This window comes from Poecile atricapillus, chromosome 1, assembly GCF_030490865.1.
Source record: "Poecile atricapillus isolate bPoeAtr1 chromosome 1, bPoeAtr1.hap1, whole genome shotgun sequence".
Taxonomy (NCBI): domain Eukaryota; kingdom Metazoa; phylum Chordata; class Aves; order Passeriformes; family Paridae; genus Poecile; species Poecile atricapillus.
Window position 1 is genome coordinate 14,513,372 of NC_081249.1, and position 27,458 is coordinate 14,540,829.

Below are 27,458 nucleotides of genomic sequence, written 5' to 3' on the forward strand. Positions count from 1 at the left end.
ATCAGGGATAATCCCTGTATAAGTGCTTCTAATTGGGACAAACTGAAAGTGAGAAAGTTGAGCAAGACAGCTCTGGCCCATCCCTGGGGGCTCTGGGTTTGTTCCCAGGTGGTAACTGAGAGGACAATTATGCAAAGCCTCCTCTATAAACAGAATTTGGTTTATTGGCCGAACTGGGGGAATCTATTTTTGTCATCACTTTGTGCGAATGTGTTACCCTTGTGATTCCCAGCCAGGTCACTCCAAGTCAGCTGCTTTGGCTGTGGCTGTCACTGGAAGCTCCTCTGTCCACCCCAGTCCCTGGCCCCATTTCTCACCCACCCGGGGCTGGCTCCCAGGCGAGGGGGACGAGGGGATGAGCCTGTGGCTATTCTGGTAGCTGTGAGCTATGGAGGTGTCACGTGAAGCAAAGAGCCAGAAATGCATGTCAAATCGAACCAGTGACTAATCACGGTATTTTGGTTGTCTTAGTGGCTGCCGGGGAAAGATTTATGGGCTCAGAAAATCTTCCCGTAATAATCCCTGAGCGCTGATTTGATCTTCGGCTGAGGCTTCCCAAGACCGTGCGGAAAGAGGACGGAAAGGGGGCTGCTGTCCCAGGGGTGGTGACGTCTAAACTGATTGGAGTTCAAAATACAAACGAGGAGAAAAGTCAGCGCTCTCTTCTCATCCGTGTCTGCTCAGAGCCACGCGCTGGCAGCCAGAGAGGATCCCTTTGATCTGCCTGTGGAGCGAGAAGGGCTGGGGGCGACGGCTGGGCAGACACGACGGGCCATTTATTGGGATTGTCATCTAGCTCCCTCATCTGTCACCTGATGGCCGGCCAAGCAAGCGCTCGGCACAGCTGTGGACTCCTCATCCTTGCGCAACTTGTGGAGACAAAAGTAAGCATCCTACAGCTGATATGACATTCAGCTAATTTTTCTGTAAAGGAATGAATTGAATTCACTTTAAATCTACTAACTGTCCCCCTGTGCCAGGCAAGTGACTGACTTTTTTGGGGGTTGAGCTTTTCTCTAACAGCTGGAGGTCTGCTGGGCATTCAAGCAATGGCTGTTGAGTAAGGCAGCTGGTTCAATATCTAATTGCATTTTAGCTGTAATAGCTCAAGGGAAAGCGTTGCATTGTCTGCCATGAGCTACTTCCTGTCCTACTGCAAAGCACACTGCACCGCCGTGCTTGCCCAATACCAGAGCCTGAGGTCAGAGGGTTTTCTCTGTGATATTTTGCTGAAAGTGAAAGAAAACGAGTTTCCTGCACACAAGTCCTTGCTGGCATGCTCCAGCGACTACTTCCGAGCCATGTTCAAAAGTTATACCCAAGAGTCTAAAGCCAGTGTCATTCACCTACAAGTTATCTCACCCACCGGGCTCCAGCACATCCTGGATTTCATTTACACATCCTTGCTGCCCCTTTCCTTTGAAAGCCTGGAGGATACCTTGGAAGCTGCGAGCTACTTGCAAGTGTCTGATGCTATTGGCTTGTGCAGCCAGTACTTAGTTAACAATCTTGCCTTGGAAAACTGCTGCTTCTCTGCCAACGTGGCCAGGAAGTTCTACCTGCCAGACGCCCTAGCAGCCACAGAAAAATACATTATCAAAAATATCTGGAAGCTGCTGGACTTGGATTTGTCAGGACTTCTCGAGCTGAACTTCAGGTCTTTGCTAGCAGTGATTCAATCACCAGATCTCCCCATGGTGGAAGAATGCCGCCTGTTAAATCTTGTCCTGCTGTGGTTGAAGCAGGATAAATCCAGGCTGGATCATGCAAGCAGCCTTCTAGAGCACATAAGATACGGTCTCATCCCAGTGGAAGAGCTGAGAAAAACCTACACACAGTCAGAAGTGTCCCTCTCAGCAGGTATTAAGTGCTTGATCATAAAAGCAATAAATTATCACACATCTGTATTCAAACAGCCTGTCCTGCAGGATAAGTCCACCACACTGAGGAACCAGAAAACTCGGATCATTCTACTGGGGGGAGGCACAGCCAGTGAGGGGCTCGTCACCGATGTGGTGGCCTTTGATGTTTACAATCACAAATGGCGAACCCTCACGCAGCTGCAGGACAGGGTGCAGAACCACAGTGTGTGTGTGGTGGGGAACTTCCTCTATGTCTTGGGTGGGGAAATACAAAGTGGTACCCTGGATGATGCTAAAATTGAAAAGACCTTGTCGGTTACAAACAAGGTCCATCGGTATGATCCAAGATTTAACACATGGACCCAAATCACGGGCATGCTGGAAAAGAGATGCCAGTTTTCCTGCTGTGTCCTAGGCAAGGATATCTTTGCCATTGGTGGAAGGGGTGAGGCTGGGTCGCTGCATTCATCTGTGGAAGTCTATGACATCAGCAGAGATAGATGGACGAAGGCCAGGGAATTGCCATGCAGAATACATGGCCATGCCAGTGCTGTTTGCAAGAACACCATATACATCTCTGGGGGCAAGTACTTGGCCCCAGCCAGCACAAGCAATGACGTTTATTCTCTGAGCTCACTTGAAGGGCATTGGGTGAAACGTGCCCCAATGAGCATTGCTCGGTTTGGGCATCAGATGGCAACAATCAGGGGATCCATATTTACCTTTCTGGGATTATATGAACCCTTCTCTGAAATAGAAAGGTATGACCCGGATCAAAACCAGTGGACTCGGTTAAGACCACTGATCTACGATCGATTCTCCTACGGCCTGGCAGTGGTAGAGGAAACAGCTCTTCTCATTGGGGGAAAGAAATGGCAAAACTCCCTGGAGGTCTCCACGCAAGACGTGGTTGGCTATGACATCGACAACGATGGCTGGGAAGAGATCTGCAAGGCCCCTCTGCCGTGGTGTGGGCTGCAGTGCGCCGTGCTCCAGCTCTCCGAGGTGGCCGAAGAGCAGGACAACGACAGCCAGCAGAAGAAGCTGCCCAGCTGCTGAGCTCCCTTGCTGAGGAATATCCATCCCAGGAGATGAGCGAGCAGGGCAGTCCTGGAGAAGAAGAAAATTGCAGTGGCACTGAATGTGAGAGTGGAAGTTTTGCTTGGATAAGCAAAATGCTTGGTGGAAACAGGCAAGAAAATCTGGCTCCATCCAGCACAGGAAACACATCTAGGATTTATAAAGATGGAAGCTGATCTCACTGAGCAAGGATGTAGCCAGTACCACGTTTAGAGGCAATGAGTGAGAACTGTAATCCTTGACTCTTGGATAATACCTAGATAGCAATTAGTAGGTGTTGCAAGTCAGATTTTTCAAATATTAAAAAATATAATCCATCTTTTCTGTTTTCTTAATCAGAGGTAATTTTCCCAGCTGGTAAGTGCTATTGAGTTTTTACACTATGGCTAAGCAAAAGGAAAGAGAGCTGTATAAAGACTAGAAAATTGATGCCTACAAGAATTAGTAGCAAGTATTGCCAAGGAAAAGGTATTATTTGTTATACTATGTACTTGGCAAGAAGGGTAAAATGCTTTGTTGCTGTTGAACCGCTACATGAGAGAACCCTGCAGTCAAAAAAGGTTTACTTTCATCAAAGAGTACAAAGGGGAGGGAGGTAACTGAAGGTTTTCAGAAGTCTTTACTCAGTGTCTGCCTACATACAAATCAGCAGTAGTGTCACTCCCCTTTGGACACACTGGCAGTGTTTGAAGTCACACAGGGGTACTTTAAAATACATGGATATGTGAAATGCAGACAAAATGGTCAGATGCCACAGAATCAATCTGGTATGGAGTAAAGTGAATCTTGAGCCATAAATGTTCGTTTAAAAGCTAAATTTATTGTATTTAATTTTACAGTGTTCCCTTTCTAGGCTGAGAGTTAATACAATAAAAATATATATAGAAGAACATTTAATAGTCTTAAAAGAAGGCAGCACAATGGAAAGGACACATGTTCTTTGTCACCAGACTAGCTTAAAAAACTGTAATGTTTAATTTTCACCTTTAAAGCAATCAAGCTAACTTTACTAATGTAAAGTGCAGGCAGAATGGCTGTTGCATAGCAACAGATCTAAGTCTTCTGAACTGCCTTGGTTTTGACAAGGAATCAACTACACAATGTGCATATACATCCATCAGATATAAAGAGTTTTTCCATATGAATATATTTACTTTTGGTCCAGTAAAACAATAGCAAGAGAATCTAAATGCTTGGAACAATAGCACAATCCATTTCAAGTCAAGCATTTTTTAAGAGAAATTTACAAAAACCTCACAAATTTAATATACAAGTCAGTACCCATGCAGTAAATAAATGTCCAGTTTATACAAACAATATTCTTCTAATAGTACAAATCTTACACTGGATCCAGAATTCTATACAAATGTTAATACATGATTTGTCATCCATACAACTTGAATATAGGATTACTGAAAATGGGCTACAGAAAGGCCACTCTTCTGTACAGTTGTGCAAAATCTGCAGAACATTTGCAATTCAAACACAATAACAAGATAGAAAATGAGGGGTAGAAAAAGGAAAAGAAAAAAGAGAAAGAGGAGAGAGGTGAATAAAAAAAAGAAAAAAGAGGGAGAAAGAGAGAGAGAGAAAGAGAGAGAGAGAGAGAGAGAAAGAAAGAAAGAGAGAAAGAAAGAGAGAGAAAGAAAGAGAGAAAGAAAGAGAGAAAGAGAGAAAGAGAGAAAGAGAGAAAGAGAGAAAGAGAGAGAGAGAGAGAGAGAGAGAGAGAGAGAGAGAGAGAGAGAGAGAGAGAGAGAGAAAGAGAGAAAGAGAGAAAGAGAGAAAGAGAGAAAGAGAGAAAGAGAGAAAGAGAGAAAGAGAGAAAGAGAGAAAGAGAGAAAGAGAGAAAGAGAGAAAGAGAGAAAGAGAGAAAGAAAGAAAGAAAGAAAGAAAGAAAGAAAGAAAGAAAGAAAGAAAGAAAGAAAGAAAGAAAGAAAGAAAGAAAGAAAGAAAGAAAGAAAGAAAGAAAGAAAGAAAGAAAGAAAGAAAGAAAGAAAGAAAGAAAGAAAGAAAGAAAATAAATCTGTCAATTCTTTCCTTCATGGATATATCTGCCAGGAAATATCAGAGTTCATAAAGTTTAAAGTACATTCACTGAGCTGTACAGACAATAGTCTCAAGATGGTAAAGAGTACAACTCACTAAAGTATAATGGAAGCTTTTTCTTTCCACATGAGCATTAGTAAATCATGTCATGAGTCCTAACTTACGCAGCAAAATACTGAAGAGCAGCAGAAATATTTTGTCATGCTCTTAACATTTTTCAAAACCAAGCCCATAAAAAGTAAATATATGATTTAAGAGCTCACTCCCACTTTTATTTCAGGCTTGTGCCTAACTCTAAGGAGCTATTTCCTCTCATATTCACTGGGTTGTCTTCAGCAGATAACAAATCTCATGGAACTTTAAAATATTTTAATTGGCTTGTGAACTCAGCAGAACCCAGACATATCCCTTCCCCTTCAAAAGCAAACCAGAGACTTTTTTACTCCTTAGTTATTTTTCAGGTTCTGTGCTCAGCTCTACTCTCATCACACATTATCCCTGCATATAATACAGCCAAATTTCACAGCTCAGAAAACACATAGGAAACTACTTGAAAAATCCTATTCACTCCTTTTCTATTGTGGGAATCTTCAAAGCATCTCAGATTTGAAGCATTTCATTAAAACCTTTTCCACTGCTGCTGTTCTGGGCTAAAGAAATGCTGCTACCAAGGATGTTGAAAGTCTACATTTTCTCTTTGTCAAATTCTGCACTTTATACTGATGCCTTCATTTTATTGATGATGCAAAAGCATCATCAATCACAGTACCATGACTATTTTTTTAAATCAACCTAATGTGATCAAGAGACAACACACAATTTGGTCTTAATTATAATACAAACCAGCATCCCTTTGCATTGGTGGCAAACCTTAGCAACAGGCTTAAAAAATGCACAAGGAAATAAGACCTAACCTTTTGAATGAATTAGTCATTTTTTTGTCTGCTGATTTTCAACCTTTTATGTGTTTGACAAAACTGAAACACAACCACTGCATTACACATTTTCCCTGTTATTTAAGAAAACTCCTAGAGTTTCTCATGAAATATAAAAATTTGTTTTCTCCCACCACCAAAACAGTACCTGCACTCCAAAAATGCAATGCAATACTGGAATTATATGATATAAAATATCATTGTAAAACTGACCTTTGATAACAAAAGCTTTAGCATGTGGAACTTCCTGCATGAAGGGCCACAGTCTTCCAAAAATGCTTTTAAATCCTTTTCTTCAATAGCTAAAGATCATGGTTTTTAATTCACAGAAGGTAAACACAAGCAGAGCATTAATAGCATATAAAATATACAAATCCTCATTAAAGAAGTGGTATTGTTGACCACTGAAGGTTTCACACAGCTGAGTAGCATTAAAATATAATTTACTAGAGCTCTCACATATTGATATAAAAACTACTTTATGCACTTAAGTAAAGGGCTGGAGTGTAGCAAATGGACAAAAAGAGACTTCTATACATGTGTTTCTATGTAAGAGTGAGTGTGTGCTAACGAGGCTATAAGTGCTTCAACCTCAGGAGAGCCATTTACGGAGTCCCTCGGGGGGCTGCTTTCATAGATGTTCATGAAGAGATCAAGATACATTTGTTTCCATTCCTGAAAGTCTCTAGACGTCAAAGCTGGATTATCCAGAATTTTATCTATGATGGCTACTTCTCCTTCCCTGGCCTGTGGGAGAAAAGGAACAAGCAAAGAGTTAATGCAAGTGATGAGGTACTGGCAAAATCAATCACGTCGAGAATGGGGGGTACGAACTCAAGCCTCAGAGCCCCTGGAAGCACAGGGACTATCTGCTCTACGAGCACTCAAAAACAAGCGAGTGTCACACATTCCCTTGTGGACTTGGGCTTCCCTTGTCTTGTCCAGAACCCTCACTAAGAGTCCCTATTCCCCCACCTGCCCCCTTGTTCAGCCCCAGAAAAAGCAAGCCCTCTACTGTTTGCTAGCATTTTTCAGGATGGGTTTCACACAACAAAGCACCATCTGTTTGCTCTTGATCAGCATCAGAAATACTGTGTGGGTGTGTGGCCACAGACACACAGGGCCTCTAGCCTGCCAGCACAGCTACACCTCTTTGCCAGGTGTGTCATGGGGGCACCTGAGCTCTGCATTGCAAAGGCTGCTGCAGGGAGTCCCATGGGAATGACAGCTCATCTTCACTACAGATCTGCTCCCTGCCATGGGCTGGCTGGCTGGCTGGCTGCAACCTCTTCCTGCCACTGACAAAGAGAAGGCAGAGAAAGGGAAAACATAACACAGCTGATGGTACCTCCTTAGGCACCATCGAGGCTGGGGAAGTGACAGTGCCATAATCCCTCTCTGGTGACTGGAGCTGAGGGTCACAGTAAGCCTCAGATGTACCCACAGCCACTCACAGTTGCTGCAAGTGGAGGAAACTGGATGCCACATCTGTAATCCTTGGACACACAGCTAACATGCAGGTTTCCAGCACTGCTCCTCAGCACAGGAACACCGTGGCCAGCCACCAACAATCTTCCCTCCAACCTCCCTGTGAGATGGGATTCACACTCCTCATGGGTAGCTCACGTTTTCCATGTTAACATTATATGAGTATGTTAAATCTCTCTGGGTAGCATGGCAAGGGGGAGATATCAAGCTGTGTATGAAGGCACAGAATAGGTTGGTCAGAGACATCTTCCACAAGCAGTGCTTTCATTGCTGTGCAAACAACAGCAAATTAACAACAGCAAATTAACACTGCCTGCTGCAATACTCATTTCCAGAAAGAGAGGGCAAGCTGAGAACGAGCTGTGGAAAAGAAACCATGGGAACTCCTGATCACCTTATTTGTGCTTGAACTACCACAAGTTATTTCTCACAGGTTGCGGCTGGTCCTACACCTCTGCACTACCACCCAGGCAGTTCATAATGACAGGAGGATGATTTAGTGTTATCACAGGAAATAGAGCACAGGGGTCTTTCATTAATAACTCGGAAGGTGAGGTATCAAGAGCTAGAAGCAGTTTGGAGGACTGTCTCTGGATACTATTATGTAGGATAAAATTCAATGAGGGTTCAGAACATCAATGCCAACAACCAGTGCAATTGGCTGCATTCAGAAAGGAGAAATCAAAGGCACTGATGAAAAGAAAGAATAATTGATCAGGTAATAGCAATAGCTACTGGTTGATACAATTGCCAATAGTATGGCAGAGGTGGAGCTCTGAGCTTGTGACTGCAGCCAGTCACAAGTCACCAAGATGTCACTGCAAACCAAGCACGTGTCACTCTACACTGCTGCTCTATGCAGGAAACAACAATTATCTGTCTTTGCTCCTTGCTGCCATTGACTGCAATTTCCATTATTGGTCTCATGTACGTAAGAATGATTTACACCAATCACAGTCCAAACAAGAATGCTGACAAGCTTAGCAAATAGGGCTGAAGGACAGAGAATGAAAAAAAATGGGTCTGTTTGGTCCAAAGGAAAGAAGTTCCAGAGAAGCACAAAAACAGGCACCCACTGGATCAAGATGCTGCACTGTTTTTTGGACTTCCCTGAAGGAAAGCAATTTCATTTGCAGGAAGCCATTGGTATAATGTACCCCAGGTATCAGTAGCCACTAACAAAAGAGACAGTTCAGCATGGTAGCAGGCTGCTGATGCTGCACCACAGCTGTGGTGTGTGACCCCATTGCAGCACCAAACCACAACTACATCATGAACCTCCTGCCATCCTGATGTGTGTAAGAGCGCTGTGATTTTGTTTCAGTTTCTCATGCTTGTAGAAGTCATGGGCAGCTGAGAATGTTGCCCTTTTTTGCCAGTCTTTAATCCTGCAAAGACTCACATACCAAGATAATAATGCAAGTTGTCTGCAGTGAGATGATACAGTACAGAAAGTTAAGCACATGTAGGATTTTTTTTTCAGGATGGGAGCACCACAGCATGAAAATAATATTGTTTAAATGCTTCTCTAGGTGATAGAAAACTAAATTAATTAATGTTGATAAAGCCCTCTTTGATGAAAACTGTTACAAAATGCACTGTACAATTATCTAGCGACTTAAAATGTGGTAATTTAATATAGTTAACAGGGTCCCTGAGGAAATCCAGCATATTGTTTGCTGAAATCTCTTATCAGGACAGAACTGAAACTGCTGTAACAAACAAAGGAAGCTGACAAGGAGGCTAAATGAGTTGTGGTACCATTTAAAATTACCATAAAAATTTTCAAATCTATCATTACCTCTATCTACTTATTTAATCAATCTTGCTGATTAAATACAATGATCCTATCAGTTTACACAGAAAAAAAGCACACAGTTTCTGGCTGGAAAAGCCCATCAATTAGAAAACAGTCAAGTGTTGCAAGAGACACTGCTCCCTTCTAAAGGCTCGCTTTGCTTTACTTTAGATTTTGGCAATTACAAAGTGAATGTGTTTTGGTAAATGAAAGTGTTCAGGGACAAAAAAGGGATTAAGGTTTCCTTCAATAATTTGGTGTCAATTTCTGCTAAACTGGCAGAGGAGGAGCAGCTGACTGACATTAAATACAAGAAAATAAAGAAATTAAAACTGATCCCTTTGCTTTGACTGCTCTCCCAGGCACATTTTTCTCTGCTTTTCAAGCAGCGCTTCCCCCTGTCTCCCTTGTTTGCACACTGGGCTCAGCCTGGACTCCAGCTGCACACAATAATCTCTGATTACAATACAGCCCAATCCAACCCTGGGGCAGGATTTTTCCTCCCTGTTTTATCTCACCTTTAAAGTGCTTTTCAGAATTCGCAGCTGGTGCAGTTTTTCATTGACTACTGGATCGCTACATCTCTTTATAAAAGATTTCTTAAACTCCAGCTTAGTGGAAATCCGGTGTTCTCCTAAAGGAGACAGGCTGGCCTGCTCCAAGGCTCTGTACAAATCTTGCAAGGAGTCTGCTGTTTTTTCCTCTATAGTTTCAACTGTAATGAGACAAAGAGGAAAACAAAAAAAGGGAGGAAAAAAATAGAGAAAGCAACAATGTATCATTAATGTGATTACATGAAGACCTATCAAAAACCTTTGCAAAATGTTTAACAGGTTTAACTAGACCATAAAGAGAGTATTTCACACCTCCTAAGCTCCAGAAAAGAGTGCTGTGACTGCTCCTTCTTGCTAGTGCCTTCAGAAGAAAGGGAGACAAACTTTCAAGAATGTAAAATCTTGACACTCCGAGAAAGAGGGAAAAAGAGAAACGGTGCAAGGTGCAGTAATATTAGTGACTCACTACCAGAAATCGGATTTTTGGTGTTGCAGTTATATAGTTCTGGTGACTTCCTTGTTAAAGGAGAGGAAGCCCTGGAAGCATCTTGCTCAGGAACCCATCAGGGATCACAGCTTGGACTGAAAGTGCTGGTAACAGCACTCAAGAATGTGGATGGTGGCCCTGGAATGACATGTCCTTTCCCTTCCTAATAAAGTCCACTTATTTTTGTCTCTTATTTCTGATACCCAGCAGTGCTGTTCAATAGTCAGTAATGCTGTCACTTATGCTGGTCTGCTACTTCACTATTACCTGAAGGTTCAGCAGCAGACTAGAGACTAGAGACTGAGTATAAGAGAACAACCACGACCTGTCAGCATGGCAAACCAAAAGAGAGCTGTTTGAATTATAGTTTGGTTTTATTAAAATAGTATTTATTCTATACTATATCAAAATGCATAAATATGAGAAGTATTTTTTAAACATTAGTTCTAACTAGTAGGGAAAGCATTTAAAAAGAAGAAATAAAAAGAGAAAGGTTTTGCTTCTTTAAAAACAAAACCAAGCAAAAGCTGGGGATGAAGTGTTACTCTGACATGGCCATTTGAAATGCTTCATTTGGAAAACATCAAACCATTTCAACCCTTCACACAATGTCTCCCCCCAGGGGAAACTCTTGGGTGACTCTGTGCAAGCTTTGCAAGCACCAGTACAGTCAGGATTAGCAGAGTGGGGATCAGGATTAGCCAGGGCAGCCCTTGGGACAGTGTTTGCTGTGTCCCTTAGCTCTGTCCCTGCTGCCCCTTGCACACTGACACACAAGTCCAGCCAACAGCCAGACACTGCCTGTGCGAGGCCTCCTGGCTGCTTCCAAAGCCCTCGGGATCCTCCCAGCCAGTCCTGGCTTTCACAGTGGTGCCTGTTTTCCTGGTTCTAGGTGCCTGTGTCCTTGAGAGGCTTTCCTAGAAGCTCTTGTAGGAAGCTGCTTGCTTTCAAGCATTAACTTCATCCTATGACTGATTCTGCTCCAAGGGAGGAATTTCTACTGGCTGAAAGTTTGCCACATACAGAAGTACTTTTAAGTAAAGAATCTCAGTGTCCTCAGATGATTAGAGGGTTTTTCATCAGCCACCAAGAGAGAACACAGTTTCTGTTTAGAAATGACATTTTTAGTCCATCAAGAGCTACCTGAGGCCACCTCCCATTTGAGCCCATACTATGCAGTAGGGTAACAACTCTCCTCAGGCTCAGGCAAGAACTCCAGAAACCCAAATCTCCTCAACCCATCACAAAATGTATTTGCATTTGTACAGATCTTTATAGAATCCAAAAAATTTTCAATCAGCAACTAATCTAGCTTCATCTCTCATCAGTTTATTCCTTTGCCCTTTTAGAGGGCAGCTGGTTTTAAAGCATACTTCTGGTTTTTTTTAAGAGATATGGAAGTGAAGAAAGGTTGGAGACTTTTTATTGATGGAAGTACTTTGAGTCTGCACAGAGCTCTCTAAATCATTCTGTGCTACCCTGCTTGGTGAGCTGGGTTTAACATGGTCAATGGTGGTCAGGACTGAAACAAAACAGAAATGAGATGCTTTTCTCTTTCTTGTAATTTTCTTTCTTATTAAAACATCTAATGGCCTAAAGGGCAAAACATTCAGTAGGTGAATAATTAAAGAGTGGTTAAAATCTTTTGTGGTCTTGATTTTTATGCTTCTTAAGAAGTCTATGCAGCAATGAGATCAGAAGTTTGGGATCTCTCTATCAGCTCCTGTTGCTGAATTCTGATGTCCACCAGTCTGACAGCAGTGGAAGGGGAGTGATTTGCTAAAGGGCAAAGGGAAAGCTCCCTCCTGGTTGACTCAGGAGTATTTGACACCTCTCTTTCTCTCTGTCGCCTTCTCATCTCTTGCTATGCAAGGCAAAAGAGATCTTTCCTCAGGTGTCTCTTCCCCAGCAGCACTGCCAAGGTTGTACCCTGAGGGGATTAGGACAGGGATGGCTGGCTCAAGAAGCAGGCCAGCACTTTGACTCCGCACCATACAAATTTACCTTGCTAGAATGATCTAGAGCCTGGATTGGCAACTAGCCACCACATCCAGGCTTGCCACCAAAACCCCATGGCTTCCTAAAACACAGAAACTCCCCACCAAGGCAAAATACGGCACTTGAGTTCAGCCCTAAGGTTCAATACTGAATGACAAGAGCCTTTAATGAGCCTGGATGGCAACATGGTCCCTGTGAGTACAAATCCCTTGTCAGGGGGAGCTTGTCCTGCCCTCCCTTCCCACACTGCTGGCCTGGGATCTGCATGGCTGCTGCTCCTCAGGGCTCATCCCCTGCTCCACGTGGGCCTCAGAGGGAGCATGGACACCAGACTTCTACCCTTGCCCAAATGGGAAGAGCTCTGAGACTGGGAAGGCACAGGACTGTGGGGGCAGGACACAGGCTGGGCTAGGCAGCAGAACACTGACAGCAGGTCTCTGGAACACATCAGCACATCACCTCCACACGGCTGGGGCTGCCTCCCCCACACTCTGTCACTGACGTGCTGATGTCACTACGAGCAGCACGTCAAAAAGGGGACAGGATTTCCTAAAGAGGAAAGAGGAGGGAAGAAAAACAAGTCTCTTAAATGCCTTGCTGCTGCTGAGGCTGGGAAAGCTCTAAAGAGGGCAAGATGCCTTGTTCACCCATGGTGGGGGAGAGGGCAGTGGGCGTCACGCAAACACATCCCAAGCCCTTAATATTTTCCAGAGAAATGCTGAAGGTGGTGCTGCTGCTCTCAATGGCTCTCAGTAGGCGGGAATGAGATTACACACACATCTCCCCTCCCTCAGCCTTCTGCTAGAGCCTTTGATTGATTTCCTGTAGGCGTTGGTGAAACCCTTGGCACCATAAAGCATCTGAGGTATTCTGTTAGATACAGAGCTGAGCTTAAAACATACTTTCTTTTTTAAAATTGGTGGATTTGTATGCAAGTCATGCTATTACAGCATGGCTATCTCATTGAGGAAGAATAAGACCACTGGTAATGTTTCGTTTAAGTAGAAAATGTGGTCTAATAGGATTTGCAGGTGACCTCAGACCAGCAGCCAACACAACAGCTGTTTTTCACACTCATTTGGCTGCTGAGTCGCAGGTGATGCAGAGAAGCATCTTTCCTGCTTCTCTGAATGCACTGCCAGGTCACATTTCCCACATACTGCTGAAAAGCAGGGTCTCTTCTCTGAAGCTGTAATCTTGTCCCCTGCCCCACACAAGCCTGAACAACTCTGTGACTTGGGAGGAGAAATAAAGCTGCACAAACTGCAACACATGGGATCTAAATCTGGTGAGAACCCTATTTTCCAAATGCAAGAATATACACTGGATTTTATAACAAAGAAGCTCCTGCTGTCTTCAAGTGAATGCACAGCTATTTGCATTCAGTTCTGGAGATAATGAATACATCTGTCTAGTAAATGTTGTATTATTATTTTTCACTGTTCTGCTTTCCATAGGAAAAAATTCTGAACTTTTTGTACTTTGCCCTCAGTTCTCAGAATTTACTACAGTAAATATTTGTAACTACTTTTACATTTTCTCAGGAGAGAGAGATGAAGATTATGGCTGAGTAGGTGAAACTCCAACATGTCAGGAATTGTGTTTTTGGCATTCAGGAAAAACTGGTGGGATTTCTCATGCTGTATTGTCACTTGTTGTTGAAAAGAGCAGGCACCAAGCTCTGTGATGTACTAAGGGTAATCAGCTCCTGGCTCTGTTAGGCAATTCATCTTTCCATTATTTCCCTCTTATAAACCAAGATTATAAGAGCATAAGGTGCTTATGTGATAAGTGAAAGTTACCATTGGCATTTACATGACCAAGAGATTGGTTCATACAAACTGATAATTCAGGAAGATGGTATTGAATTAGAACCCTCTAGAAGGTCACCACTGCAGCCCAGCTGGCTAACACACTGCTTTCTTGACACAGAGAATCTCTAGGCACACACTTCTCATAAATCTGCTCTAAATACATGGAATAACCTCCAGCAGTTTTCAGTGGAGGTAACTGCACTTCTGTGATTCACTTTTCTGCTAAAGCTCAAGCCACCTTGCATGGCTTTCATCTTTCAGTGAGGTACCAGAGGAGCCCACGATTCCACGTGGGGCTATGAGTGAACACAACTGCCTATGTAAGGAGAGTTAATAAATTCTGTCATCTACCCTGCCAACAAGGTCGTATTTTTCAAGGATCAAAGCTCTTCATTGGGGCCCCTCTGGTCTTTGCCAGTGCCTCCAAACACCACTCAGGCTCAGCCCCGTTGCCTTTAGACTTTTCATCCTGACTGACAGACACCACTGCCACCCCGATGGAATTCTCCATTTTCCCACTACCCTCTTTTCTGTTTGCTACCTTTACTGCTCAATGACGCACTTTCCTTCGCTGTGCTACTCCTCTCACACACGCCCACTCCTCTTCTTGCAGTCAGCCCTGCATTTGAACAGAAGTACCATCCTCTGCAAATACCCAGAAAACCAAGCTGCTGAGAAGTCTGTGACAGGAAGCGAAGAAGGCACAGCCAGACTGAAATCTCCAGGCTTCACTGAAATTTAAACTCCTATTTTCACTCCTTTCGGTGAGCTCACTCCCTCTGGCAGAGGAACTAGCTAACCTCAGCTTTCTCAGGATATTAAGGAGGCAATTTTGTTAGAACACATCACTAATAACATTATTAAACTTCTGCCATGTTATTTTTTCCCTCCAAATCCCAAAGATTTGCTTCCAATTTGAGAACTACACCTTTTTGCTTCACCTTTTGTGCAGAGGAGGTATTTACCTCAAGTGTCCCAGAGACTTTCCGTGAGTGACAGTAAATGCAGTAAATACTTCCCCAAAAAAAGAAGCACCCCAGGCCTCTGGAAAATGGTCTCAAGTTAGATAAAAGAGCCTTGGGCACACAAACCTCTGGGTGTTTCTTTTTCTTTTTGCCTTCTTGACCCTGATGTGTCTATGTTGGGAACAGACACACTGGTCTCCCACAAGCTAACTAATAACTGATATAATCCTGGTAGCAAGAAAGCATTTGTAATCTTCCTATGCCACAGCAGGTTCTCTCTGCCATGTCTAAAAACAGGGACTATCAAACCTTGGCTGGGCCTGCAGTAGTTTCACTGAAAGGGAGGTAGAGCAGCACACAGAAGCTCTGCAGCCGCGGCTCAGGCTGTGCCAACAGGCAGACAAGGGCTGTGGCCACAGCATGCAACAGCCTGGCTGGGCTTGTAAACCCCAGGGAATAGGTGAGACAGAAGGGATATCCCTAGATACAAGGTGAAAAAGAAGAAGGATGAAAGGAGAGTGGATGTGGATTTTAGCAGTGTTGCAGCAGAAGGAAGAAAAGAAATCCTCTGAAGAAGCAGCTGGTTTCTCAGTGCAAGGCCTAAATCCATCTTTACTGCTGTTCAGGTTAATCATTAAGAGTCCAAATTGCCCAAGAGTGGGATATACCCAAATACTTATAATACAAAAAATTCAGGAATTAATGATTTTTAACACTATTAAGATGGCTGGCTGACAGACTAAGCTATATATTTACTTCCCACCACCACCTACAAGTTAAAAGGAACAAACTGGTGAAATCAATCCCCCCACCACCTACAAGTTAAAAGGAACAAAGTGGTGAAATCAATGTAAGGCTTAAAGGAGATGGTGTCTGCACAGCTGTGGCTGTGCATGAGGTCACTCCTGCATAGGTATGGGGGAGCCACAATGACATGGAAAGTCAGCTCCTGGTAGGAAAATGTTACAAGTCACATCCCTAATTAATGAGAGAAGGAAGAAGCAGCACAGTATTTAAGCCTGGCATGATGCAGCAGGCAGGAGGTGCAATTAAATGCAGGTCAACAAGGAAACAGCTAATCATCTGCTCTGGGTAAAATAGAGCAGATTTCCCTGTTAAAGTACAAACAGACAGCTATGCTATGTCCCATGCCACTTTAAAATAAAGGCCTGACTGGATATGTGATTACACTTGTAAACACACACACACACACACACACACACATATATATATATGTCTATATACACACACACACGACCATATTAAGGTTTTCTACAAGTGAAGAAAAGATTAAGGAAGCTGAATTAAAACTGAATTAAAAGCAAAATAAGGGCTTCTTGTACAGTACCCAGTCTTTGCAACCCTTCTTTGGTATTGCTTCCCTTTCCCTGCCTTCTTCTGATTTGCGTAATCCTCTGTCCTTTCTGTCCCTGTATATGTGCAAGTACAGGATTTTCCCAAAAATCTGGAATCAAGGAAGGGAGGAGAATTGTTTAAAAACAAGCTTTGATCCATGTGTTTGTTGCAACATTAGTAGCTGGAGAATCATTAAATTTTATTGTATCTATAATTTTGTATTTATTCAATGCAGGTATTAAATCTGGATTTTATACCATCATTTCCTCTAAAGTGGAAGTATTTTTGGGTTACCAGGATAGCTGTACACAGTTTCTATTCTCTCCTATTATTATGTAAACCTGCAGACAAAAAAAGGTACTCCCTAGAGAGGGTGCTCACTGAAAGCACCACCACAACGGAGTCCCACACTTGCTGGAGTTTTACACCCAATGGTATGTGTCTGCTTCTCCTCTCGCATGCATCAGCATAAATTTAGTTTCTTGAAATAAAGTGAACTGTGCAGGCAAGTGGAAAACTCATCTCCAGAATGATAGATATCTGAAAGTATTTCAGGCTTTTTTCACCACAGCCAAGTTGAATATCAGCATCAGCTAGGTACCACCTTTTAAAAGATCTAGCCCTAGCTTCTGTAAGGCCTGACAGATGCCAAGCCTTTGCTGTGGCAGTGAATGTCTAATTCTTTTTGTGATCTACTTATGGCACTAGGAGTTTTCCTTCTGGGTCAGTAGATCCCTGTGAGTCTCTTTTCCACTGAAGTCACCTTCCTGGGGATGTCTGAAGGACAAGCTGCCTGCACCCTGCCATGGCCCCGCAGGCCTCCAGCGCCCTGCAGCGCGAGCTGCCAGGCTGCGACATGTTTACATGTGCAACTCCAGCCTTCATGGGACACTTGAGCTGGTCCTGCTCTGAGTCCCACACCCTCCTCAGCCACATCTCTTCAGCCTTCCACGCAACTGGAAGTGCTTACTAAACACAGCTGACACTAAACTGAGCATAAAGAAAACCCCTCGATGTCTCTCCCTGCAGATCTGCTTTGCTGAGCTGACAGTAACATCCAGCCATTTCTGACATCTGCTTAGCAGTGAAGTACAGGTGCCAGCTAATGGGTCACTGTGCTAGTGAGAAGGGGACACACAGAGGGAATAATTAGCTTTTTCTGCTCCTGCTGCCTCTTGACAGCTCTTGCATGCCTCAAATGAGTGTCTGTAGCTCCCTCCTTGCTCGCAGTCCTGCTGTTTTATGAGGTTATATTGGTGGGCTGATTTCAGAGAGGGCGTAAGAATGAAGTCACTCCAAAGCTTCCCAAAGTCACAGAATTCTGATCAGTGACAGAACTTTTCTGCAGTAGGGTTATAGTTGCATCCTTCCTTGGTTTTGGATATGGTACTCTACTCATTAAGCTGCTTATGAAGGCACCAGTTTAACCTCAATCTGCTGATTTTAGTGACTCTCTGGGAAAATTTTACACAATGAAATAGGATATCCAGACACTTTTCTGTGCCTCACACTGATATAAGTGCTGTTTAATTTTACCACAAGCTATCAATGCTGAAGTGAAATAAACATTTTGATAGTACACTTCCCCTTGGGCTATGCAGTTCAAAAACAATAGAAAACTTGTATTTATGAGGAAAGCCAGGAGCTGGAGCAAACTGGGGAAAATTGCTAGACATGTGGGCATTCTATGACTTTTAACCAGGATGAGGAGTTCCCTACAAAAAATAATTCCCAAGCAACGTGTAGAAGCAATTACTCCTTGAGGAAAACATTGTTTTTACAAACCTAAGCTGTTGCAGCACTCTTAGTTGTGAAAGGTTAAGTGACAAACGATACGGACCCAGCAACATTACTCACCAGTCAGAATCAAGCCACAGTCACGCTCGCACAACAGCAGTGCCTGTCAAGGTTTATGGGATTGATACCTGAACAGATGAGGGACATGTTCCTGGTGAGCAACACCCACCCAGAAAATGAACTCGACTTCAGGCTACACCCCAAGTTGCTTATTTGTATGAAAACATAGCATGGAGAGCAAACTTTTCCAAAAAGCATCACTAAGAAATTGCAATCCTCCTTCCAATGGGAGAAACATTAATGTGGGTAGGGGCCAGGTTAATTGAATCTCTGCCTCAGTTACCTCTGTAACTCACTGTGATCTGCTGGGGAAGCACCTCCCAAGGTGTTTCTGAAAGGAGCCTGGAATACTTCCCAAAATGTTATCCCAGAAGATGTAATATTTATTCAGATATTCAGATTTATTATTGGATTTATAATTGCACATTATGATAGCTGCGCTGATTAGATTCCAACCTAATTAAGCTGCACCCTGATTTACATCTTATTTATGCAGGGCACAAAACTGCCAATTATTAGGCAACCCCCCATCAGCTGCTGAATGCCCATCACACCCATGGTCTGTAAGCACCACACAGAGTTCCAAGTGCCTTTAGAACAAAAGCTATTGCTGTGACGAGAGAGATGCAGTAATTCCACGTGGCTTTTCTAGACATCACTCATGTCATCAGATGTCAGAATGAACTTGTGAACACCTATGAACCTCAGTGTGAAGTGCTCTCAAAACTGGCATGAGAGTGGTCACAGCAGAAAGGTCCATTCCCCACCCACTGGACAGACTGTGTTTGCCGCAAAAGGAACAAGAGAAAGGAACCGAACTTCAGCCCTGACAGACGACGGTTACGCAAAAGCAAGACTGAAAATTTGCTGGCTTATTTCCTTTATTAAGCCCAAAATAACACCTTTAAAAAATCCTGACTTCATGAATAAATCAAATGCCTTCATTAAAGAAACATTTACTGCCATTTTCTACACTTTATTTTAAGGCATACAGAAAAATATTTAACAAATGTGTATGCAATTAAATGCCAGGGACTGCTAATTACAGCCCTTCTGAATGCCTCTGCAAAACAAAGATACTCAATACAATATGTTAGAAAGGGTAGGGAAAAGAAAGAGAGGAAGCTGAAGACAATCTAATAGGCATTAGTGCAGATATACACTGGCCTTTGGCAATGAGCAGCAAATAAGCCATCAGTGTAACCCCGAATGGCAGCCAAAGGACATTTTAGAGTCACATCCTTGCTTCTGCTTCTCTAATTCATTTCCAAAACATTTCACCTCTAACTAATTATGGAATTTAATGACAGAATGTAAAGGACTGGCTGGGGTTGCAGGCCATTCCAACAAGGCTTTAATCACATATCCTTCAGGTTGCAGAATCTTTATGTACTTAGCAGTGATTTATCATTCCTGGCAGAGGCAGGTACTTCAAAGGCAACCTTATATAAAAAATAAATTCTGCCTTTGCCAAGCATTGGAAAGAGCACTAAATTAAATTTTAAAATCAATTCCTACAGACAAACTCAGTGGGTTTGTCTATCTGGCCAACAGGCAAAAATTTATGACAGTACAGTTTTGTAATCAATAATAGCAATACAGTGCATGTTTCTGATTGGAAAAAATTAAAGATGCCAAAAAAACATTGCTAAATATTTAGGCTGTTTTGTGACAGTCCCACTGAGCAGAAACATAAAACATGCATTTTGATGAATTTCCAATTAGTTTTTGTAATACTATACTTTTATTTTTCAAAAAAGAATATTAAAACTATTATAAGCTTTGTCACCTGCTGTAAGGCAGAATGATGTAATTTTATTCACTGCACATTTCCTGTTTGTGAGGCAAAAAAGCATAATTTACTTCTTTATAAAAGGGAAATATATATATAACTATATATATATAATTTTATTGGTATTAACATAATGCAATACCATACATTGAGCAAACAGAAAGAAAACATTTCAAAATACATTTTTTAAAAGTATCTCCCCGTAAGATAGTATGAAATATCAAGTAATTAGCATTAACATTATTACAATACACCCTTAGCCAAATATATTAAGGAAAATCCACATTCTAATCACAGAGATAGAGGCAAACATCAACCCATAGGGGACTCAGAACATAATGATCAATACAATATCTGAATCTACTTCGAGTGACATCCAGACAAATACTGGCCCCAAAACAGCCCTCTGGAGTCTGGGTGTTATACAGAGAATACTTTGTGCCTGCTTGGCCAGGCAGCATCACTCACATGTTTTAGTCCTAGAAGATAAAGAGGAACCGAAGAGTTTAACTGCAGAGTCTAATAAATCTCAGCGTGAGGTATCTTCTCCGTCACCATCCAAACGAGTGCCAGTGTACCCTCTGGGAATTCATTACAAACCAATAGATAAATGGAAGTCTCTGAAAGGTCTGTACATACCTCCACTTGACAGAATACACTTAGTTTAGCATGACACAGTAAGGAAACTTCCTTCACTAATGTGAAGCACGCTTAAATGACACAACTCTGTCTGGTTGGCCTGAATGGGTTCACTAGAGTTCAGTACAAGCAATGGGAAATTACAGTTACCATGGCTGAATCCCTCTTTAATTCCTCGAGGTGTGCAGAACAAAACTGAGTGACATCAAAGCCCTTCCCCTGCCAAGACCCTCTTCCCCTTCTGTTCTCCCATGCGGGGGGCAGTATTTTCTGCAAATGTGCTCCATGTAGACTGGATCTGACTTTGTGCCTAGTCCCATTGTGGAAAGGGTGCATTCTTCAAAAGACTGGCCATGCCCTTTGACACCTTCCTGGAGGTCTCATATTCAGGCATGTGGTTGTCTATGCTTTAACAGGTCTGTTCTTTGTTATAAACATCAAAGTTATTCAAGAAGAACTGACTTTCTGAACGGAGGCCATTATGTTGCTTGCAAGAGGCTGAAGTTGAGTCTCCGTCGTGCCAATTCTCTAATGATAAGTTTATCAACCTTTGAGTCCAATCGGTTCAGTGCCAAGAGATGTGGTTCCCATTTGACATGGAGAGGTGCTATCAACTCTTGCAGTGTATTAGCCTAATATGATAAAGCAGTGATACAATATGTTGAAAGATCGGTGATGTGCCATTATTTCCATATCATATTAGTAAATTAGAAATACTATCATGCAAACAAGAGCAAATAGCAAATCTGGCATACAGTAGCAGCACTACAGAGCCTTTCTAATCTGCATGCAGCTATGCTCGTGAGGACAGAGACATGGCACTGTTCTGCTATTACACCTCACTCCATTAAAATATCCATCCCTGATGCAAAAGAGGTATTTAGGGCAGAAAGTTATATATTCTCTTTTTGTAGATATGTTTTTAAAAAGAACAGAACAAAGACCAATTAAAAAAACCCCAAACAACCCACAAATAAAACAAGAGAACAATACACATCCTAACCAACTTGGTTGGTTTTCTCCATGTTGAAGACACATTAGCTCATTTGGAAGCACTGGGAAAGGGTCACATAAATGAGGAGAATGGAAGCAAAGAATGTGCCCCAAATCCACCAAACGTGCTACAAACACAGAAAAATATCCTGGTGGCAACTTATGCGTGAACTAGAAAAAGAGGTGGCACAACACAATCTGGCTCCTCTCGTTCTCCTAGCTGACAGTCCAGCGTTGTGCAATGTTGGGTGAAGGATAAGATACAGAGCTAGGAGATCATGTGATTTTGCAACCACACTGACATTACACACTTCCATAAGCTAGGGCTTGAGAACTCGAGAATCTTTGTGGACCTGTGTTAGCAAAGAAAAGAGAAAGAGAGAGGTGGAATAAACAGCATACAGCTAAATTGTTTACTTAGAGTTTCTGTGTGGATATGCAGTCTGCACAGGCAGTTTTTCAAAAGCCTGGCTGCTCTCAGTGCATTCCCTATTCTAGTCCCTACTACCCTAAATTGTAATAAATAATGAAACTCCATGGATCTTAACATCCATTGCCATTTTGAATCCCAGATATGAAAAGCTGGGGGATGTTTTGTTGTTAAAAAAAAAGCAAAACACTTTGGGAAAGAGTTCAGCTGTGCATAATGTAAAGACATACAAACTCATTCCAATTTAACTGGTGAGATTTGTTTAACCCTGTTATAGAGATTTTTTTTTTCAAAAGACAGGATGGAAAGGAAGGAAAATATCAAGCACTGCCATTTTTATTCTTGAGCATATCACAAAAGGTCTGGAAAGCTGACAAGAAATATTGTCTCAGGGACAGAAAACACAAGGTTAGAAAGAATCCCAGATGGAAACATTGATGCCATTTACTCCACACATGGCAGCAATTGGAAAATGAATTTCAGAGAGGCAGAGGGTGAGCAATGCTACACAGAACTCAAACCCAGTTCAGCCTCTTTTCTGTTGCTGAGATTTCCTGGGACTCTGTGCGTCAACAAGGAGAGGAGGAAGAAGAAGTGTGAGGAAAACAGTTTATATAACTAAATTCTAAGTATAGCAGTCAAGAGAAACTTTTACATAACCTATTGTTTAAAATAAATAAAACCCCATTTGATTCCACAACCAAAATGAAAAAAAAACCCCAAAACCCAACCCCCAAAACCAAACCCCAAACCCCTGACAAACAAAAGGCCAAACCAGTACATTTCAGGACTCATGGGGCTGAGGAAAGGGAGACTTTGTAGAGTACAAAAGGGAATGTTTTTCAGATTTCATCCTGTTTTACACTACAAGCAGTTGTAGCATTGAAAATGAGTCTTGGATTTATTTGGAAAAAGGCACTAAGTGAAAGAGGATACTGCTGCCTCATAGTTATCACTTCTGTAGCTTCAGGAGATCATGTCATTTTAGGTTTGTTGTTCATATAACTTAATTACTAAGAATTCAGAAAGTTTGCTTCAAAGGTCAGGCTTTGGCAAAAGAAATCTCCCTTTTTGTGAAACAAGGTGGCTGTGAAATAAAGGAGAGTTATTGAATTTAAGGTAAGGGCATTATCTAACAGATGTCGACACCCAGCTGAGGCTGGCTGGGACACGTTCTCTGTCTGTGGAAGAACTGTGCTACCTTCAACACGTGGTGGGACAGGACTTGTGTTATGTACATAAAATTCAACTGAACTTTGCACTAGAAAACTATTTCTGAAAAAAACCTGCTAGTAAGACATACTTTTGTAAAGACTATTCAATAATAATGCTAAGGTTTGATTATTATATAAATTATCCAACACTGGTAATTTTTCATTATCCCAGTTTGGATTAGTCACTGGGCATGAACAGTCTTTCATTAACCTCTTAAGGTAAGTGGTAGCATATGTTGTCCTATTTATCTTAATGTGAATGTAATTATCAGGCACTAGGGGGCTTTTTGAATAGATTTTCAATATTACTTACTGATAGTAACTAAGCACTTATAAAATTTGCTTTTTAGTAGTAAAATTATTTTCCTTATCCTTACATACCTCACATTTTTCATTCTGCATCACTAACATTAGCAAAATTATTTATGTAAAAAATCTCCAGCACATGGTTTTGTTTCTAATAAGGGTTTTAAAATTTGTTTTAAAGGAGAACAAATACAAATAACAAAGAACAAGTAACGTGCTTTTGGACGATACTTATCGACACTACAACTTATGAAATTCATGAGACTTGCAAACATTTTGAAAAATAAACCAACTGCCATTCACATACAAAAATGAATGTGACCCTGTGAATACAGCGAAGTGAATTTACTGCATTTATCAACCAAATTATGTCTTCATTATGAGAAGAGTTTTATGGCAAAGGACTTCCCCAGAGTAGTTACAGACACGAAACTGCTGTAAACCTCTGCCTATTTCTTCAGGTGATGTGGTCATGTGAGATGTGAGGAATCTTGTATCTGAGCAAGCCTGCTGCAGTAGGAGGTACTTCACCCATCTAAAGTGGTAGAGACAGAATGCACCGGGGCTGGGATCAACCCACCAAGCAGGAGCAAAGGGATGCTCTCCATGCCTTTCCTGGCCAAGTGTCAAAAGCCAGGAAAAATGTAAGCAAAGAGAAGCAGAAAGTTCTCATGAGAGAAATATTTGAGAGTCACAATCAATAAGGTGTCAAAATGGCTCTCACACAAGAAATCCTATGTAAGAAAAGGGGCACAGAAGGTGCCCTTTCTCTTTGAGCCTGATTTATAAATCAATTTTTAAGGAACACCAGCAGTCACTAATGAGAAGGTATAATGTTAGGGTTTTCACTTTGATGTGTTTTTTCGTAATAAGAAGCACAAGATTTTACCACACTCACTTAAGAGTACACTTTCTAATCAATCTTCACATTATATATTTTGCCTAAACAGACTAAAGATACCTGGTTATTAGACGGTATGTTTATGACAACTTTTCAAAGAAGGGTTAGGTTGAACAACAGCAGGTTAATAAACTTACTTTTTAAATACATACTGAAGTTTTAGAAAATTTCAGAGTTTGCATCTATAGTGACCATCTGTAAACCTGTACCTGCCTTTTGAAGAGCTACCCCTTCCTTAGTTTTTATCCTATTTTGTGTATATATGTCTACATCTGTCTACATATTCAGGAGAGAAGAACTTTGGAAGTCCTTACCTACTATCTAGCCCAATAATGAAGCATATCTAATTATGCATTTTCCCCTAAAGGTAAATACTTTGCAAGAGTGATTAGGCTCCAAACAAGAATGAATGTAAAGAACAACAGGAAAGAGAAAACCTTCCCCATGTGCCACACACAGTGACCTGGCAGCTTCTGCTAGAAGCCCACTGGCAGATACATCTTCCTCCTTACTAGGGAAATGTCTCAAGGCTCTTGGACACAGAGTCCTGGGGAGGAACACTGGAACATCCACAAACTGTCTACTGCTCAAAAGTGGGAAGCTCCCACCACCTCCAGGTCTCAGACATATGCCATGCAGAGATGAAAAGGAGCTGGCAGAGAGCCTGACAGTGAGACTGCCTGAGGAAGGAGGGTTTTGGTGACACATCTGGTGCAGACCCCTACACTGTACTTCAAAGCAGTGCCTCTGCACATTATCCTGTGGGAAACCAGTTCGGTACAGAAACAATAGCAGGAGTCACTCAGGGCTCCTCTGGAGTTTGCAGTAAAGGACACTACATCAAATAATTATAATAGAGGAGTATGCTACCTGAAAATAGCAAGTTTCAGCTTTTCCAACACCACAATATAGGCTTTAGAGTCCCGCATGTCCTCACTGAGGAACACCAAGAGCACAAATGTTCTATGGGAATGCACCATGGTGAGGAACAGGCACAGGGAGGACAGATGATGGTGTCAGCCCACGTACAACCTCCAGTGCCTGCTCCTCTGCAAGTGCTGAACTTGGTCCCATGAGAACAAGGCAGTGGAAATTACAGGGCTCTGATCAGCAGGCATTTTTCCTCCCACTTACCACAGTATTCCTAAATTGCAAATGTAACCCAGCTCTCCTATGTACTTCATGTACTACAGCTATTGCTAAATAACTTCTGTCTACCCAGTACTACAGAACTAAATAAACTAAAATGTGGCACATTAAATTGCCAAATTACTAACTCTTACTATATTATTATAGTGTATTATATTATATTATTCCTAATTCTGCCCCTATTTTGTCCCTCCATATTTGATATATCTCATGGTTATTCTTATGCTGTTCAGATGTCTAATATCTGCAAAACTCTGTCCTTCAGCTCATTTCCAGAGTTCTACACTGGAGTGACAGTTCACAGCTTCAAGATGGAGCAGTTTTAGTGTGGTTGTGTCAGAAAATAAGGTTATTTTTCCGGAGTAGTTCATTTTGTAACCATTACAAAGTAACACAAAAAGCTTCTCCCAGACAAAGGAAGCCCTCTAATTTGGAACATAAACAGTGATACACAGTTGAATAACCATATTCAGGAAAAAAAAGAGCAGCTGGCTGAACATCTCATAGTTTTATATACACTTAGAAGGCATAGGATGTAATCATAACTTTAGCATCCCACTAGATAATTTATGAATTCTGATAATGATATTAAATTTTCTGCATATAGGCACTCTACCTGCTAGACAACAGGGAGACTTAAGTTACATAAGCCTATTGGGACAAGCCTCACCCAGGAGAAGTCTATGCTACATCCCAAAGACAAGCACGAGGCACATATCTAATGGTGAGATTGCTTTCAATACAATTCTTAATACTATTGTAAGCTAAAATCAGCCAGGTTATGATTGTAATGGCATATAAAGCTCAATTTAATCTACCAAACCTCCTGCATTGTTTATTCTGTGAACTGCTTGAAAAGCCATGTCCTTGTTTCCTGACCATAAATCAGTAACTGTAGTTCCAGTCTATCACCCCATGAAAGAGTTAATGTACAACACAAAAATGGGAGCTGTGTTTCTCAAGTAATGCTTTAGACACCAACCCTGAAAAAAAAGCAGTGTTGTAATTTTTTACATTGTTATCAACAATTTTTTTAATAAGGAGTATTTAAGGAGAATTGGTCTTATTATTGTGACAAATTGTTCTGTGTATTACTTTTAAAATTACTTTTTCAAGCAGTGTATTTCTGGATATTTTTTTACATTAACTTGCTCAGGGCTTTAAAAGCAGACAGAAACATATGGAATTAATTATAGCATAACAAATTCAAATTTACACAAACAAATTTTTAACTTCAACCAGTAGGAGCCTCTTTGTTCAGAGAAGGCTTTAACTGCCATAATTGCTTTTCCTGGTGGTGCTTTCCATACTGACAACAAAAACACCAATATGCTGACAAAATCCCTGGTGTGACTAAATAACACCCAGCCACACTGTCATGTTCCCACTGCCAGGCTACATCCAAGGGCAGAGGATGGAGATGCTGCCCCTGCCACAGCTGCTGACAGCTGAAGGAACCTGGCCAGGGATCCCTTCTCTGTGTCAATAAAAGAGCCACAGATCACCTGAACACTGTAACCTACTGATAGCATGCCATGTGCTTAAGGTAAAATGAAGAGACTGAGAATAAAGTGTTACCTTCCTTGTGCCACATTTGGCTGAAGTTTTTCAGCAGCTTTTGCTACAACCTCCAATGGGAATGGTGTCAAAACCTACTCAGCTGGGGAAAATTGGGGGGGAAGACTGTTACTATTGTTTTATTAATATTGATCATGTTGAGATATTCTAATTTAATTTGGAGCTGACTGGAGGGGCACACACACAAAACATGGACTCTACTATTACTCTTCTGGC

At 41.8% G+C, this 27,458-nt stretch overlaps 2 protein-coding genes across 3 annotated transcripts in view; one reads left to right on the top strand and one right to left on the bottom strand.

The window, feature by feature from the left end:
• The first annotated feature begins 274 nt into the window (after positions 1–274).
• Positions 275–4,559, top strand: KLHL34 (kelch like family member 34). Its single transcript, XM_058833854.1, has one exon. The coding sequence runs from the start codon at positions 1,134–1,136 to the stop codon at positions 2,919–2,921; it is 1,788 nt and encodes a 595-aa protein (XP_058689837.1). The 5' UTR covers positions 275–1,133; the 3' UTR covers positions 2,922–4,559.
• A 67-nt stretch (positions 4,560–4,626) lies between these two features.
• The window catches only part of CNKSR2 (connector enhancer of kinase suppressor of Ras 2), a 207,786-nt gene continuing 184,954 nt past the window's right edge, over positions 4,627–27,458 (bottom strand). For both annotated transcript variants that reach the window (XM_058833852.1, XM_058833851.1), the window contains 2 exons: positions 9,728–9,924; positions 4,627–6,670 (listed from right to left, as the gene is read on the bottom strand). In XM_058833852.1, the coding sequence (XP_058689835.1) occupies positions 6,455–6,670; positions 9,728–9,924 (413 nt within the window). In that variant the 3' untranslated portion in view covers positions 4,627–6,454. The remainder of the gene's footprint in view (positions 6,671–9,727; positions 9,925–27,458) is intronic.